At 37.5% G+C, this 17,795-nt stretch overlaps 1 protein-coding gene across 2 annotated transcripts in view; it reads left to right on the top strand.

Annotated features, from left to right (window-relative positions):
- IRF5 (interferon regulatory factor 5) overlaps nucleotides 1-17,795 on the top strand; it is a gene marked incomplete in the record, with an annotated part of 118,967 nt that overhangs the window by 72,027 nt on the left and 29,145 nt on the right. For both annotated transcript variants that reach the window (XM_053716342.1, XM_053716341.1), the window contains 4 exon segments: nucleotides 5,313-5,564; nucleotides 6,910-7,099; nucleotides 13,556-13,599; nucleotides 15,021-15,054. In XM_053716342.1, coding sequence (XP_053572317.1) covers nucleotides 5,391-5,564; nucleotides 6,910-7,099; nucleotides 13,556-13,599; nucleotides 15,021-15,054 — 442 coding nt within the window.

The following is a 17,795-nucleotide window of genomic DNA, read 5'->3' as shown; positions in this document are numbered from 1 at the left end:
AACAGACAAGCACATATAAATGGTAACAAAACAGACAAGCACATATAAATGGTAACAAAACAGACAAGCACATATAAATGGTAACAAAACAGACAAGCACACATAAATGGTAATTCTGTACCTCTAAACATTTTATCAGTTAAATTAACAGTTTTGTAAAGCTAAGGAAATGTATCTATTTTAACATTTAATTTAATATATATGATATATAATACCAAGGGCACCATACTCCATTAATTTAAGTCATAATCATTTATTCATTACCCAGGTGTCTGAGAATAAAGGGACAGTAAAGTCAAAATTAGACTTTCATGATTCAGATAGGGCATGTAATTTTAAACAACTTTCCAATTAACTTTTATCATCAAATTTGCTTTGTCCTCTTGGTATTATTTGTTCAAAGCTAAACCTAGGTAGGCTCATATGCTAATTTATAAGCCCTTGAACCCTCTTCTCTTAGTGAATGTTAACCATTTTTTTACAGCTACACATTGCTAGTTCATGTGTGCCATATAGATAACGTTGTGCTCACTCCCGTGAAGTTACTTATGAGTCGGCTCTGATTGACTAAAATGCAAGTATGTCAAAAGCACTGACATTAGGGGGCAGTCTGCAGAGGCTTAGATACAAGGTAATCACAGAGGTAAAAAGAATATAAATATAACTGTGTTAGTTATGCAAAACTGGGGAATGGGTAATAAAGGGATTATCTATCTTTTTTTAAAAAAATAAAAACTTCCAAGTAGACTGTCCCTTTAAGTTTAGAACATCTTTCCAATAACTGTCTAAAATAGGACAGGACCACCAAATATGTTCCATATTGCCTATTTCTCCACAATTCCACCATCATAACCCCTTTGTGTGTGTGTTTATTTATTAATCTTGCTAGGTTTCATATACCATCTTGTAAGAATCTTTAAATTCATTGCAACTATTCTATGTGAATCCAAGGATCTAGCAAGATTATCAAACATATTTACCCAAGCGTTTAAGTTGCTGGTCTCATTAAGTTATTTTCCATCTCGCAGTATATTTGGGTAAATCATTTTAATAAGTTATTTATAAATAATATGCCGTTATATGTATATGCTTTTGACAAAGTCATTTATTGTTTCATTTGTGTGAAATAATTGTATTTTATTGATAAACTATTATAAGCTGACTCATATAGCAGAACAATGTAAATAATGCGCCTGTAACTGGTGTCTGGGGATCTCTTTGGCATTGGATTTACAATTATGTGATATTTTATGCATGTTGTGTGCTATTTATATTGGATCATTTGGGTTGGAAACTGTCAGTGCGTGCGGTGAATACTCTTGGGCACCCTCTAGATGACTGGGTCCATCCCCAAAGCTCTACTGATTTCAACTTTAGCTTCCACTCATGAGACACTTAAAGGGACATGATACCCAAATGCTGAAGTATATGAAAGTGATGCAGCATTACTGTAAAAAGCTACCTAGAAAATATCACCTGAACATCTCTATGTAAAAAAGGAAGATATTTACCTCAATATTCCCTAAATATTCACAGCCCACTGTATAGAAACTTTAAGCAGCCAATCACAATGCTAATCCCAGGACTTGCAAGTGAGTATGCATCTGTCATGTGATCGTGTTCATTTTCTATTCTGTTTAAGGAGGTTTACTATGAAATCTCATGAGATCACAGCAACGGTAAATTTATTACCTAAGCACTGCTGAAATATAACTGTTCACAAAACACTTACTCTGGTGAGGTGCAATATCTTCCTTTTTTACATAGAGATGCTCAGGTGATATTTTTATGTCAGTTTTTTACAGTTATGCCGCATCACTTTCAAGTCATTTAGCATATGAGCATTATTTCCCTTTAAAGGAACATAAACCCCAAATTTGTTATTTCATGATTCAGATAGAGCATACAATTTTAAACAACTTTCCAATTTTCTTAAATTATCACATTTTCTTTATTTTCTTGTTATCCTTTGTTGAAAAGCAGGTAAATAAGCTCAGAAGTGTGCACGTGTCTACAGCACTATATGGCAGCAGTTTTGCAACAATGTTTTACATTAGCAAGAGCACTTGATGGCAGCACTATTTCATGTTGTGCTGCAGATGTGCACGCTACCTATCTAGGTATCTCTTCAACAAAGAATAACATGGGAACAAAGCAAATTAGATAATAGAAGTAAATTGGAAACGGTTTTTATAATTGTATTCTCTATCTAAATCATGTTGTGTTTCGTGTCCATTAAAGTATTGAGTATTAATGCATATATTTTACTGGATGGCTGCTGAAATACTGGACTGTGTGGTTGACACTGGCTACCCCGCAACCCCACGTGTGTCCTGCTTACGTGATCGTTTTGCTGCTAAACAACAATTCTATTAATGGGCTCTATATTTATTGTTGCACTTATTTGTGAGTGTGAGTGGTAGCGCTACTAACGTGAGATGAGAACTGGAATTTCTACTTAGCAGATCTTTCCATATCTTGGTTCCTGTCTCTGAGAAGCATTCACCAAGCTTCCTTTTATTTCTGCTTTTTAACAAAGATGGTTATTAGCAGGAAGGGGAGGAGTCTTTAGGTTTTCATTCAAATCCATTTTAAAAGGTCCAGTCTTTATTTGTCAGGGCCAATTAAAGAAATGAATAATTATATGAGAGAATTTCATTAAGTATCAGTATGAGGAAGTGATCTTTGCATGTTTTTTTGGGGGGGTTTCAAATATGAGGCAATTTCAATAAGTAAATCAGTTTTTTTAATGCCGTTTTCTAAAACCATCAGGTGCTTTGGTTTCAGAAGTTACAAAATATTGCTCAGGTGATTTTGAAATTACAAAACTTGTGCTCAGATATTCTTATTTGTATGGTCATTAATACTTGTAATAAATGCTTTGTATGTTTTTAAAATTACACAAAATTGTACAAAAGGATTAATTGCACCCAATTCATGGATAGCTATATTAGCAGAGGTGTAACTACAAACCACAGGGCCCAGGTGCAAGAATCTAAGAAGGGCCCCCCACCCCCCAAAAAAAGTGAATTTGATACATATCTTTTTTTTTTTTTTTTTTTTTTAACATTTAACACAGAAAAAAAAATGTGAATCAGATTACGTCTACAAAAGGAGGTACCGTGTGCCCACAGTATGTGAGATGGTCTGACCCCCTATTACTGTATATAGTGACACTGCTTAACCAACCAGTACTGTATATAGTGAGTTAGTGACAGTCTGTAATCTGCGGGTGAGATGGCTGGCCTGACCGTACTTTATAAAGTGACCACAGTAGTCTGTGACATAGTACAGCCCCCCCGTACTGTATATAGTGGTACTGTATAGTGACACTGCTTACCCCCTCCCCCATGCTGTAGTTACAAGGTCTGTAATTTGCTGGTTCAACAAACATACACACACATACACACATACATGCATAAATACACACACAGTCACATATATACACACACACACACACAGTCATATACACACACACCAATGGGTAAAACAGAAAGACTAACCCCTGTAGTCAGAGACACTAGTAAAGCATCATGTCACACTCACATGATATCAGTGCAGGCAGTGGCAGGGCAATTGCGACCTCTGCACCCCCTGTATATTAGCTATGTAATAAAACTTGCCTTCATATTAAACATTCATTGGCCATATATAATAAGATGCCAGGATTTGCTTTTGACTTTATTTACATATTTTGTTTTACAAACCTCTTACCATACAAAAAACAAAAACCATATAAAAGCCGTTTAATTATTGTCTTTTTGTTTGTGTTTACCCAATGCTTCTAAGAAACCATGTGATCAAGTAAAAGTGCATATGTCATTTGGGCTGTGTCATGTCTAATGGGTTTGAATACCATAGAAAAGGAAGCCAAAACCACGTGTGCTGCATATGAACCAGACTTGCTGTGGTAGATGATAGCTCTCAAGTATTTCCTCTGGGTGTTTAGTAAAGTGTCTACAATAAAGCTGGAGGCTGCCTATGCATTTATAAATAAAAATAAGACAGGATGAAGACTTCCGTGGTTTATGATATTTATCTGTGTATGTTACTCTTAGTCAGGGGGGGGTTAAATAACTTTTTTGAGCATTGCCAACAACCAAAGGGTAAACTAATAATTTTAAGAATATTACTGTCAACTGTAAAGGGAAAATAAAATCATTGCCTTGTTTTTTATTACTAATGATCTTGTGGTAGAATTACTGTTTTGTGCATGTATACTAGTGACCAGGGGGTGAAATCACTGCTCTGTGTGATTCTTGTGACCAGGGGGTAAAAACAATCCTTTGTTTGTTACTAGTTGTGAGGGGGCAAATTTATTGCTTAGTGTGTATAGGTAGAAGTCAGAGGGTACAATTACTTCTTTGAGTGTATTAGTGGTGAACAAAGGGTGAAATCACTGCTTTGTTTGTTTATTAGTAGCCAGGGGAAACGATGACTGATTTTATGTATTTCTTGGGATCAGGGGGTAAAAACAATCCTTTGAGTGTTACTAGTGATGAGGGCAAAATTATTGCATAGTGTGTATAGCAAGAGTGTACAATTACTTAATTTAGTGTATTATTGGTCACCCAGGGGTACAATCACTGATTTGTGTGTTATTAATGGCCAGGGGGTAAAATTACCATTTTTTGTAACTAGTGACCAGAGGGTAAAATCTCTGCTTTGTGTGTTATTGGACGGCAGGGGGTAAAATCATTCCTGTGTGTGTTACTAGTGGTCAGAGGGTAAGATCACTGCTTGTGTGTATAACTAGCAGTCAAAGTGTACAATTATTGCTTTGTGTATTTGTAGTGGCCGATGGTAAAATCATTGCTTTGTGTGTTAATAGTGGTCAGGGGGTAACATCAATACTTTTTTGTATGACTAGCCGTCTGAGTTTACAATTATTGCTTTGTTTGTATTACTATTGGCCAGGGGAGTAAATGATTGCTTTGTGTACTGACAATCATACAGATAAATCATTGCTCATTTTTCTTTTAAATATATAGGACAAGACTTAGGACAAGGTTGGTGTTTGGCTTAGATTGGCATCTAAGGTAGAGCGTTGGTGAGGGGCTATTCTGAGACCCCACCTATCGCTTTACCCCCGAGGAGAGCAACAATGTTTGTTACAGAGAAGCAGCTTATGAAAAAATCACCTTTAATTCTTAGTACAAAAACCAACAGCATCTTAAGAACGGTATAACTAAAATGATAGCTCTACTAATTTTTGTGGCATAGTATATTTTGATATTTTAATTCAAACTATTTTATAGATAAGGTACATAATGGTCCAAACATTCATGAAAATATTTTTTATTTCTCCCCAGGGCTCATTATAACAATGCGGTCTCTTGGTCACACAGCGACCCTGGTTTTCTAAGGTCTTGCTGTGTAATAACAAGGCCATGAACCCTCACCCTAGACGTATCCGACTTAAGCCATGGTTGGTGGCACAGGTGAACAGTGGACAATATCCAGGACTGCAATGGGAAGATCAAGATCACAAGCTGTTTCGTATCCCCTGGCGCCATGCTACACGCCATATACCCATTCAAGATGACGAGAACACTATATTTAAGGTACTATTTACCAGGTTGTGATGGTTACTTGTCTTTCATTGAGTCTTTGTTATGCCCCCTGAGGAGCATGCGTCCCTGGAGGATCAGTCAGGTAGCATTGTTCTTTTGGTTCCACAATGACCTAGCTGCTAGGAGCTCACACCTGAATCAAGACCAGTAAGCAGTGTCTACCAGCTCTGGAAGAGAATCCAATAGACCCTCACAATCTCTATGGGCCCAATGACTCGGGCCTATAACCATCTGCACAAGGGATTAGGGTTCTCGGTTTCATCTATTTTGAGGTCCTGTGTAACATGATTTTTGATCCTGTTGTTAGAGTACCTGGTTATCTATCTGATCATGCTGTCCCTCTGTAGACATTGTGTACTCATTTAAAATCAGACTACCTTTAATACACCTATTAATGAATCATTTAAAGGCTTGTGAGACGCTCAACAAAATGTTTATCTATAGAGAAAAATATTGCAGTGCATTTTCATTTATTATTCATTTTGCTTTTTTTCCATTAAAATAAATCTATAAATCTGTAGGTTTTCTGCTCAAAGAGAGGACAGAGCACAAAACAATGCAACTTCTGACAATTGTAAATGCTTTTAAAACATTTATTTTCTATGCAGAGCTTTTGCTATGTAGAGATTAATCACACATATATGGAGGTCATACTTACATTTTCCTGATTTAGACCAGAGCGTACAATTTTCAAAAACTTTGCAATCTATTTCTATTATCAACCATTTCCTCTTGGTTTACTTTGTTGAAACTTTGCTCCTTTCTATAGGAGCATACTGAGGTAGACAGGCGCATGCACATGTCTTGGGAACTATGTGTGTACCATTGTTGTAGACTTCTGCCATATAGTTCTGTCATAGAAAGGAGCTAAGTTCCTGTCAGAGAGTAGTACAAACAGCGGTGTGACTCTACTACTCTCTGCATCCATTGATGAAAGTGTCAGTATCTGGTATTATGTGGGTTTTAATCTGAACCATTAAAAGTGAAATTATATTCTGCTAAAACTGATGAGTGCTGTGTCTCCCTCTGGTCCTATGTACTAATTCTTGCACATATTTTGCACCCCAGTGGATGTGTCTTCTGTTTAAGTGAGTGCCCACTATAGAAGCTTTATATTTATATCTATATATATATACCCATTTATACAGCAGCTTGTTTAGTGCTACCTATATTTGTTTTTAAATTGATTTTGGTCACTTGTGAGGTAGGAAGACGTTTTATAGTGTAGCTTGTGTGTATATTTTTACTCCAGAGGAGAGGAATATCTTTTATTATTTACATGATTTATTTAATTAATTTGTGTGCCCCATGCCTTCCCCTCTCTCTCCCATACTAGGCCTGGGCAAAAGAAACAGGAAAGTACCAGGAGGGGGTGGATGAGCCTGACCCTGCCAAGTGGAAAGCGAATCTGCGTTGTGCTCTGAACAAGAGCCGAGAATTTAATCTGCTGTATGATGGCACCAAGGAAACCCCAATGCAGCCGTTCAAAATCTACCAGCTCTGTGACCTTCAAGGCCAAAGTGAAGGTAATTTGGTCAATGGGAGAGCTTAATAATTGGATCTATTTTACTTTAAAGGGACAGTCTAGGCCAAAATAAACTTTCATGATTCAGATAGAGTATGTAATTGTAAACAATTTTCCAATTTACTTTTATCACCAATTTTGCTTTGTTCTCTTGGTATTCTTAGTTGAAAGCTTAACCTGGGAGACTCATATGCTAATTTCTTAGACCTTGAAGGCAACCTCTTTTCAGAATGCATTTTAACAGTTTTTCACCACTAGAAGGTGTTAGTTCATGTATTTCATATAGATAACGCTGTGCTCATGCACGTTATCTGGGAGCGGGCACTGATTGGCTAAACTGCAAGTCTGTCAAAAGAACTGAAAAAAGGGGCAGTTTGCAGAGGCTTAGATACAAGATAATCACAGAGGTTAAAAGTATATTAATATAACTGTGTTCGTTATGCAAAACTAAGGAATGGGTAATAAAGGGATTATCTATCTTTTAAAACAATAAAAATTCTGGTGTAGACTGTCCCTTTAAGTAAAAGAGAGATTGAATGCTGGTTGTATGTTTCTGATCTTTCATTGTATTCCAAATAGTTTGCAAAGGTAAAACCCTAGTCCATTCTGATCAGACTCGTGTGACTTTTCTTGGGATTTTTTCATTCAAAATAATTTTATTCTTTTAGAAAATGCAATTATGTGGTTTTTCAGTGACTTTGCAGTATATATTTATACAGCGACAAAGAGTACTGAGTGGAGGCTGAAGATATCAGCCTGAGAGGTAATTTGTAAGCCCTATATTGTCCCTTTTTGGCATTTCATGAAAGCATTGCTATTATTTGTGTAACAGACAGCAAACCTCTTTCCTGGCCAGACACAAGTCTTTATCGGCATCAGGTGGGATACGTTTAACTTCAGCTGAAATCAATGGCTGAGAGGTCTCACATACAAGTACTACACTCTTAGTGATTAACCGAACTTGGTAACTGAACTCTCGCTCAAATGCTTAAATCAGCCACCTTCAATGAAAAATAAGCCCATACACTAAAGCACGAGATGAGGAGAATACTAAATATACCTTTTAATATTCCAGATAAAGCAACACTGCACAGGGAACTGAAATAATGAATAAGTACAAATAAATCTCTGCTAGACTGAAAAATAGATCAAGTACAAAACTGTAGTTTATTAATACCTGAAGTGCAGCGCACACAAAATGGAGGACGTCTGTTACAGGGAAACCCGGCAGGTATCCTGCCCTCTGATGCAGCATTCAGAGGACAATGATATCAAGAACAGGGTGGGCAAAGAGTACAAAGTCAAAAAGTCCAGGGTCAAAACCAACTCAAACAAATACAGTATCAAACTTTATAGTTAATAATTATAATTTTTGATGCATTTAATGAATAAAGATTTATATATAGTAAATTTGAATATTTTTGTTTTAAAAACTAGATGTGGCACTCAGGATGGTTTCTGGTATTTTGATGAACTGTACATATTTTTTTTTTATGTAACACTTTCTAATAGATTACAAGTGTTGCAGTACGGCTTTTAACGCTGAAAAAATGGCCATCTCATCGTAATGGCCAGTAACGCATTTATTACGAGCATTTTAGCCTGTAACGCAATGTCCATTCCGCACTCGAAAAAATGACGTTTTTGTGTGGGATTTTCATAGCGCCGGTATTACAGGTTGTGCGTTCAGGCTAAAATGCTTACATTACAGCCTATACCGACACGATCCATACCGCCATCTGAGAGCAAGTAGCTATGGATTTTGCAAAACAAAAATGTTTCACAAAACTCATAACTAAACTGTTACAAAGTACACTAATACCATAAACTACCTATTAACCCCTAAGCCGCCGTCGTCCTGCATCGCAAACACTATTTAAAACTTATTAACCCCTAATCTGCCGCCCACCCACATCGCCAACACTATTTAAATATATTAACCCCTAATCTACCGCTCCCCGACATCGCCGCCACTATAATAAAGTTATTAACCCCTAAACCTCCAGTCTCCCACATCGCCACCACTATAATAAAGTTTATTAACCCCTAAACCTCCGATCTCCCACATCGCCGCCACTAAATAAGCATATTAACCCCTAAACTGCTGGCCACCCACATCGCAAAACACTAAATTAAACTCTTAACCCCTAAACCTAACACCCCGCTAACTTTAAATTAAAATTACAATATAACTATATTTAAATAAACACCTGTGAAATAAAAATAAACCTAACATTAAACCATAAATTAACCTAACTATTCTAATAAAATAAAAAAATACTACCGATTAAAATATCTAAATTACAAAAAATAATAAACACTAAATTATGAAAAATAAAAAAACACTAAGCTTACAAAAAATAATAAACAAAATTATAAAAAATAAAAACAAATACACCTAATCTAATAGCCCTATAAAAATAAAAAACTTCCCCACCAAAATAAAAACACCCCCTAGCCTACAATAAACTACCAATAGCCCTTAAAAGGACATCTTGTAGGACATTGTACTAAGTTAAACAGCTCTTTTACCTGTAAAAAATTGCAAAGTCCCCCAACAGTAAAACCCACCACCCAACCAACCCCCCAAAATAAAAACCTAACTCTAAACTCTTGGTTAGAATCCTTTCCCTTTTCCCCTTCTACTCAATAGAGTTAGACTTTTAGGAGAGCTACAAGGTGCATGACTAGAGGACTATAACCTTACTGCGAGTGTTGTTTTACACACACCAAAAAAAGTAATAATACTCAGAATACAATATAATTGAACAAATGTATCCTCCTTTCTCTTATATGTATCGAAGAATATATCTCCCATTTTCCCCTTCTTTTTCTCCTATGATGTTCATTATAGTTTTAAATGTAGATGAGCGACTGGTTTAGATATATATTGTTCTTTTTAATTCCCACTATATCCTTTTCTAATTGTAATTTTTAAGTAACTATCCTGTATCACCTCATATACTGAGAATCCATTTGGGTTCTATAGAATTAAAACTTAAAATCCACAAATATAATTCTGTTGTTAAAAAAGCCTCACAAATGTGATTGATAAAATGTTTATATTTGATTCACAACAATTCTTGATCATCTTGTATACTGTTATTTAGTTGTATCGGTTTCCCTCTCCCTCCACTGGGACCTGTTTTTCACAGAGGTTGGCAATGTTATTTAATTGCCAGCATAAAATTTAACACCATTGAATTTAATCAATGCACTAATTATAATTACACTGAACATTAATTGACACTTGATATCTATTGGCTGATATGACCTATTTAAGGTCCCAGTGCAGGTAAAATCATTGTGTCTGATGAAGCACATGTGCGAAACGCGTCACGCATTAGGGAGCAACTTACTGCCCATTACAGGCTCTGTTCCAATAAACCTGTGGATCTACAGCACACCGGGACTCAGTGTTTCTTTTTTCCTCACTACATCTAAAAAAAAAAACAAAGCTACCCATTGTCCCTAAAGGGGCATTTGTATGGGCATTGACCTTAAAAAGGCATTCAGCTTCATCTGAAGCCGATCCCATCCTGCGTGGAGTGTCCTCATCAATCGGTCACCGCCATACACTGAAGTTGAATGCAAGGTAGCCGTTTACTTTGCATTCCTATCGGCTGATTTGATTCTTCAAATTCAATTCAGACAACAGGATGAGAGCTTCTGAAATCCTATTGGCTGTTCAAATCATCCAATAGGATTTCAGTAGCTCTCATAATAAAATAGTAATGAATCGGTAGTATTTTTTTATTTTATTAGAATAATTATGTTAGTTTAATTTATAGTTTAATGTTAGGTTTATTTTTATTTCACAGGTAAGTGTTTATTTATTTAACTATAGTTATATTATAATTTTAATTTAAAGTTAGGGGGGTGTTAGGTTTTGGGGTTAATAGGTTTATTTAGTGGCGGCGATGTGGGAGGCTGGAAGTTTAGGGGTTAATAAATTTATTATAGTGGCGGTGATGTCGGGAAGCGGCGGATTAGAGGTTAATAACTTTATTATAGTGTCGGTAGGCGGCGGAATAGGTTTTAATAACTTTTATTAGTGCCGGCGATGTTAGCAGTGGCAGATTAGGGGTTAATAAGTTTATTTAGGTGTCGGGGCGGCGGATTAGGGGTGTTTAGACTAGGGTTTTATGTTAGGGTCTTAGGTTTAAATGTAACTTTTTTTTCCCCCACAAACATCAATAGGGTTGCGTTATGGCAATCTCCATTCTGCGCTTCAGGTGTTAGGTTTTTTTTCTAACACTCTCTCCCCATTGATGTCTATGGGGGAAAGTGTGCACGAGCACGTCAAAGCAGCCCTTGGATTTTGTGCGGTATGGAGCTTAACACCACGATATCGCACGCACAAGGAGGCTTTTCAGAAACTCGTAATGGCAGCGCTATGGAGAGTGAAATAATGCAACTTTTTTTGTGTTTGTTTCGTACCCTGTTTGGCGCAAAACTCGTAATCTAGCTGTTTATTTTTTAATTATGGTATTAAATCAATTTTAGGCGATTTCTTCATCTGTATCATGTTTTATCTAATTTTATCTTATTCAACAGCCTTGATCTGTTTAAAAATCATTTTTATGCATTCTTTGAATAGTTATGTTCTTGTAAAAGGAATATAAAAGGTTAATAATGAAATACTTTAGATAATTTTAATGCTCTCTTGGTTGCCTATAACATAAAGGTGTTAAACACATTGTTGAAATCAGCTGCCGAATGCCACTATCTACTGATCCTGAACTGAATAAGGCAGGTGATTAAAGTCTACACATATATGCTCACTCCTATTGGCTTAGGGGCCATTTTCACCTCAGTGGTATCACCTGGGGGGGGGGGCATTATCCCCCTCAGCATAATTGCCCCTCGTCTTCCCAACACAATTGAATGACATTAACTCAGTGTGCTATAAATTAAAATAAGGAGCTGCACATTACACACAGGGCAGGCTGTTTATCTCCATTATTATTATTATTAAACTTAAGGGGACACTTTTATGACTCAGAGCAGCAGTTTTAAGACACTTTCCAATTTAATTCCATTATTATATTTTGCACAGTCTTTTTATATTCACTCTTTCTGGGAAACAAAATCCTACTGAGCATGTGCACAAGCGCACAGGGTATACGTATACTAGTCTGTGATTGGCTGATGTCTGTCACATGGTACAGGGGGCCGGAAAATGGGAGAAAAAATAAATTTGTCAGAAAAATATCTACCGCTTATTTGAAATTCTTTTTTATTATGCACTTGTTAATTGTGCAATTCTACGGCATTGAGTTGTCCTTTAATGGTCTGGTTACAGCAGGCATTGTTATGTGGTAGAAGGACAAATCTGTTCCTTTGTAATTTTCATTACTATTTTATTTTACACCTCTGATATTAACATAAATGTGTGGCGCACAAAGAACCCAACCCCCTGTCCAAGTGAGAAGTTTGATCATTTTGCGTCTTACCTTGATCGGTCAATGGTACGTGTATGCATTTGTGATTGGCTGATGACCGTCACATGGTACGTGTATTCATTTGTGATTGGCTGATGACCGTCACATGGTACGTGTATTCATTTGTGATTGGCTGATGACCGTCACATGGTACAGGGGGAGTAGAAATAGACATAACTTTTAAAATTGTCAGAAAAAAAATCTACTACTCATTTGAAGTTTAGACTAAGTGCTATTGCATTGTCTTGTTATCTTGCCTTTGTTGATTATGTAAATCTACTGTGTTGACTGGTCCTTTAAGAAACCACATTGAGGGGAGGGGTAATGATCTAATAATGAAATGCCTGCAAGTCATATTGTTTCATCCACTCGCACAGCTGAATTTCATTGTTTTCCACATTCTGTCTCTGATTGTCTCATTGTTTTTATTACATTTTTTAATGAAATTGCATTTTGAATACAAACATCTGAATCAACAGAATGAAATGACCTCAGTAAACTAAAGAGAGAGAATGTGGCCATATCATTTTATGTTCTACTAGTGTTACCAAGAGGAATTGCAGCAGTTGCTCCTATCAGGATAATCGGTTAATGGAAATAGGGGGTAAAAAAAGAGTAACTAATTGTGCAAAATAAAAATATATCAACTGCAAGATAATGATAACGAGAACAAGGACATAAAACGAGAACATAAAAAAGACAGGAAATAAGACTAAGTTGGATCATAGAATAGTCAGAGTGAAGATAGGGAAAAGGAGGAGGGTGGGGGTGGAGAGTGCAGTCCTGGACAAGACAATGTTGCATTCCCATGGTCATGATGAATTATACAAACTTAGGTTCACTGATGCCATTAGAGAGGAATCTAACATCTCCCAGTAAAATTTAATGTCATGAAACATAACTATTTAAATTGTCTTAAAACAACTTTATTCTAATAGAGTAAATTGTCTGTTCTTGTCTAATGGAGAGAGCGCTGCCTTATGGTTTGTTTTGTGTTGTGTCTCTTCTACTAGAACATCTCACAGATGACTACAATATCAATGATGAAGATGAAGAGGTCAATACTAGACAACTCTCCCTGCTCACTTCTAATTTCATTGGTCCTGTCTTACTTATCTCTCTTGTCTTCCCCCATTTTGCTGCTTTCTTTGCTGCTTTCCAATGTTCCACTAACTGACACATCAATGTCTGTCTCTCTACTCTTACTTCTCTCTCTACCTTATCACCTGCTTCCCCCATCAATGACTGTCTCCCTCCTCTCTCTACTCTCTCTCTTCCTTATCGCCAGCTCTCCCCATCCTTGACTGTCTCTCTCCTCTCACTACTTTCTCTTTACCCCATTACCAGCTTCACAATCTTTGACTGTCTTCCTACTCTCACTTCTCTCTCTCTTTCCCATCACTGTCTGCCCCATTCATGTGTGTTTCCTCTCACCTTTCTCCTACCCCATCCCCATCTGCCTCCATACAAGGCTGCCACATATCACTACTACAATACTATTTATCCGATCATCAGCTGCCCCATCTCTAGATGCTCATTCTGGCTTATCTACCTATCCACCAGCTGTCCCGATCAATGGCTGCTCCTTCTGGCTTCTCTACCAAATCACTAACTGTTCCCACCCATGGCTGCTCATTCTGGCTTCTTCACCCAATCAGCAACTGTCCCCATCTATGGCTGCTTCTTCTGACTTCTCTATCTAATAACCAGGTGTCCCCATCCATGGCTGCTCCTTCTGACTTCTCTACCAAATTACCAACTGTCCCCATCTATGGTTGCTCCTTCTAACTTCTCTATCTAATAAGCAAAATGAATACAGCACCCACTACTCACAAGAGCACGGAGGGGGCTTACCAAGCCCAACCAAATCAAGTAAGGAAGTAATCTCCAGCTGTAGTGAGCAAAGTGACTTTTATTTGTTAGCCCGAAACATTGCTGTGTTTGACCCTGTATGAAAAATATGTCACTTTGCCCACTACAGTTGGAAATTACTTCCTTACTTTCTCTATCTAATAACCAGGTGTCCCCATCCACCATGGCTGATCCTTCTGGCTTCTTCACCTAATCACCATTTGTTTCCATCCAATGCTGATCCTTTTGGCTCCTCCACCTAATTAACAGCTGTCTCCATCTATGGCTGCTTCGTCTGACTTCTCTATCTGATAACCAGGTGTCCCCATCCATGGCTGCTCCTTCTGACTTCTCTACCTAATTACCAGCTGTCCCCATCCATGGCTGCTCCTTCTGACTTCTCTACCTAATTACCAGCTGTCCCCATCCATGGCTGCTCCTTCTGGCTTCTACACCTAATTAGCAGCTGTCCCCATCCATGGCTGTTTCCTTCATACTTCTCTCAACAACATCACATCTGTCTGCATACATATATGCTTTACATTAACACCCATCCACACACAAATACACACAATTTTCCTATTCCTTCACCTCATAGCCCTTTCACCCTGATTTGTTTTTCTGCAGATTCACAATCAGTTCCCAACACTTCAGATCAGTGGTGAGTCCAGTAATATTGATGAACTTGTATATATGTTACACTATAATAAAAATGTCATAGTTTGTTTCATGTGAGGTATCGGGAGTATGTCACATAATAGTACTTAGATCCTTATGTTACCCTCCCTACTTATAGTGACAGTTGTAAAACAATGTTTCAGAACTGTAGTTATAAACAGATATTTACAAGCCTTCATGATCAGGCTGCTCAAAAGCTGAATAACTCAAGCAGTGCAGCTGCTGCTAATATGTATTACAGCTCACATTACTGCCTTTTCTCTTTTAGAGTTCTAAAACTAGTTACACTCTGCAAATTACAAGAACTACACCGTCCCAAACCTTTCACCTCACTTTACCCTAACCATGCTGTCCTGAACCCCCTTATGGTTAACCCTAACCATGCTGTCCTGAACCCCCTTATGGTTAACCCTAACCATGCTGCCCTGAACCCCCTTATGGTTAACCCTAACCATGCTATCCTGAACCCCCTTACTGTTAACCCTAACCATGCTGTCTTGAACCCCCTTATGGTTAACCCTAACCATGCTGTCCTGAACCCCATTATGGTTAATCCTAACCATGCTTTCCTTAACCCCCTTACGGTTAATCCTAACCATGCTGTCTTGAACCCCTTTACGGTTAACCTTAACCATGCTGTCCTGAACCCCCTTATGGTTAATCCTAACCATGCTTTCCTGAACCCCCTTATGGTTAATCCTAACCATGCTGTCCTGAACCCCTTATGGTTAACCCTAACCATGCTGTCCTGAACCCCCTTATAGTTAACCCTAACCATGCTGTCCTGAACCCCCATATGGTTAACCCTAACCATGCTGTCCTGAACCCCCTTATAGTTAACCCTAACCATGCTGTCCTGAACCCCCTTATAGTTAACCCTAACCATGCTGTTCTGAACCCCCTTATGGTTAACCCTAACCATGCTGTTCTTAACCCCCTTATGGTTAACTCTAACCATGCTGTCCTGAACCCCCTTATGGTTAACCCTAACCATGCTGTCCCGCACCCCCTTATGGTTAACCCTAACCATGCTTTCCTGAATCCCCTTATGGTTATTCTAACAATTAGCCTCTTGGTCATTTAGTTAAAAATAGCTCAACTATAAATATTAAAATAGTTATTTTTACTACATTTTAGGGAAGCAACTGGGAAACTCAGTTGTATAGCTCATAAAATATTCTGATGCTGATAATTTAAGGGTATGGAAAAAAATATGCAAATCAGTTGCATTTTGATTATAAAAATGATTTATTGCTGCCCTTGGTCGTGAACCATTATTTTATGGCAGGTTTAGACAATAACAATAGCTCACCCTTCTCCCCTACATCACTAACCCTAACCGCTCATATCCACAGCCATTAGCTTACTGTAATATTCAGTCTGCTCCTCTATTGGTAATAACCAATAACTAGACATTTTAAATGTAAATAAACAAAAAGAAACCCATAGTTTAGAATAAAACCAACATTTTTACCATTGTTGATATCCCTGGGGTCACCTGACTCTTCCATCCAATGAAACGGGTCAATTTCCCATTGTGTTCTAAACAAACTATAAACACCACTTTTTATAGCTCTACAAACAATTCTGGTTGGTGAATCATTTTAACCAGTTGAGCAATCCGGATTGGGAATGAGTAATGTCTAACTACCAAAACTGAGCCCACACAAACTTCTGGTAATAATATGAACTTGGTGTGATGTTGAACTTTACACAATTAAACTGGGTGTGATGGTGCTGCATAGCATCAGTGTATGTGCAAGACATTGCCTTGTAAACATCCCTAGGTGATACTGGAAATGTACACTCATATAAGTCATTTGTGTGCATTGCTACACAATAATTATATTCATTTAGTCAATTAGTGGGTATTTATGGGACGTTTACATTATTCATCTGTTATATAAACAATGTCCTTTGGTTGTGTATCGTACTGTTATTGTCTGATTAAGTTTAGTACCTCAGTATATAATGGCTTTATACAGAGATCTAAACAAAGCCACAAATAGTTTTACTTCTGTTCCTAACACCCATATCTTATGAAGAACATACTATTGTGACATTGTAAATAAGTAAATTAGTTGTAATAATGCTGTATAAATGGGAAGTGTTCAAAGGACAAAAAAATACAAATAGCTTTCCAATTTACTTCTTTTATCTAATTTGATTAGTTCTCTTGATATCCTTGGTTGAACAGAATGCCTAGGTAGGCTCAGGAGCTGCAAGCAACCTTTTGATTGTAGGCTACAGATATATTCTGCTTATCATTGGTTCACCAATTTGTTCAGATAGCTCCTAGTAGTGCATTGGTGCTCCTTCAATAAAGGATACCAAGAGAATGAAGCAAAACTGATAATAGAAGTACATTTGTTTTACAATGCACATTCTATCGGTATTATGAAAGGAAAATATTGGCTTTCATGTCCCTTTAGGAAGTAAATCTGTTCTCTCTCGCCTTTTTTGTGTCACACAGCAAAGCAGTTGTGTCTAATCTTAAGCATTAACTCCCTTCCCTCTCCCTGACAGTCACTCTGACCACCCGCTGGTCTGTCTAATCTTCCCTCTCCCTGACAGTCACTCTGACCACCCGCTGGTCTGTCTAATCTTAAGCAATAACTCCCTTCCCTCTCCCTGACAGTCACTCTGACCACCCGCTGGTCTGTCTATGCTGAAGGGACAGGTGAAGAGCCCATAAGGGTTTCTATGCATGCCCCAGTGAGTGCA

The sequence above is a fragment of the Bombina bombina genome, chromosome 6 (assembly GCF_027579735.1).
Source record: "Bombina bombina isolate aBomBom1 chromosome 6, aBomBom1.pri, whole genome shotgun sequence".
In the NCBI taxonomy this organism is placed as follows: domain Eukaryota; kingdom Metazoa; phylum Chordata; class Amphibia; order Anura; family Bombinatoridae; genus Bombina; species Bombina bombina.
The sequence above is the reverse complement of the archived record's forward strand: the minus strand, read 5'-3'. Positions and strand labels throughout refer to the sequence as shown.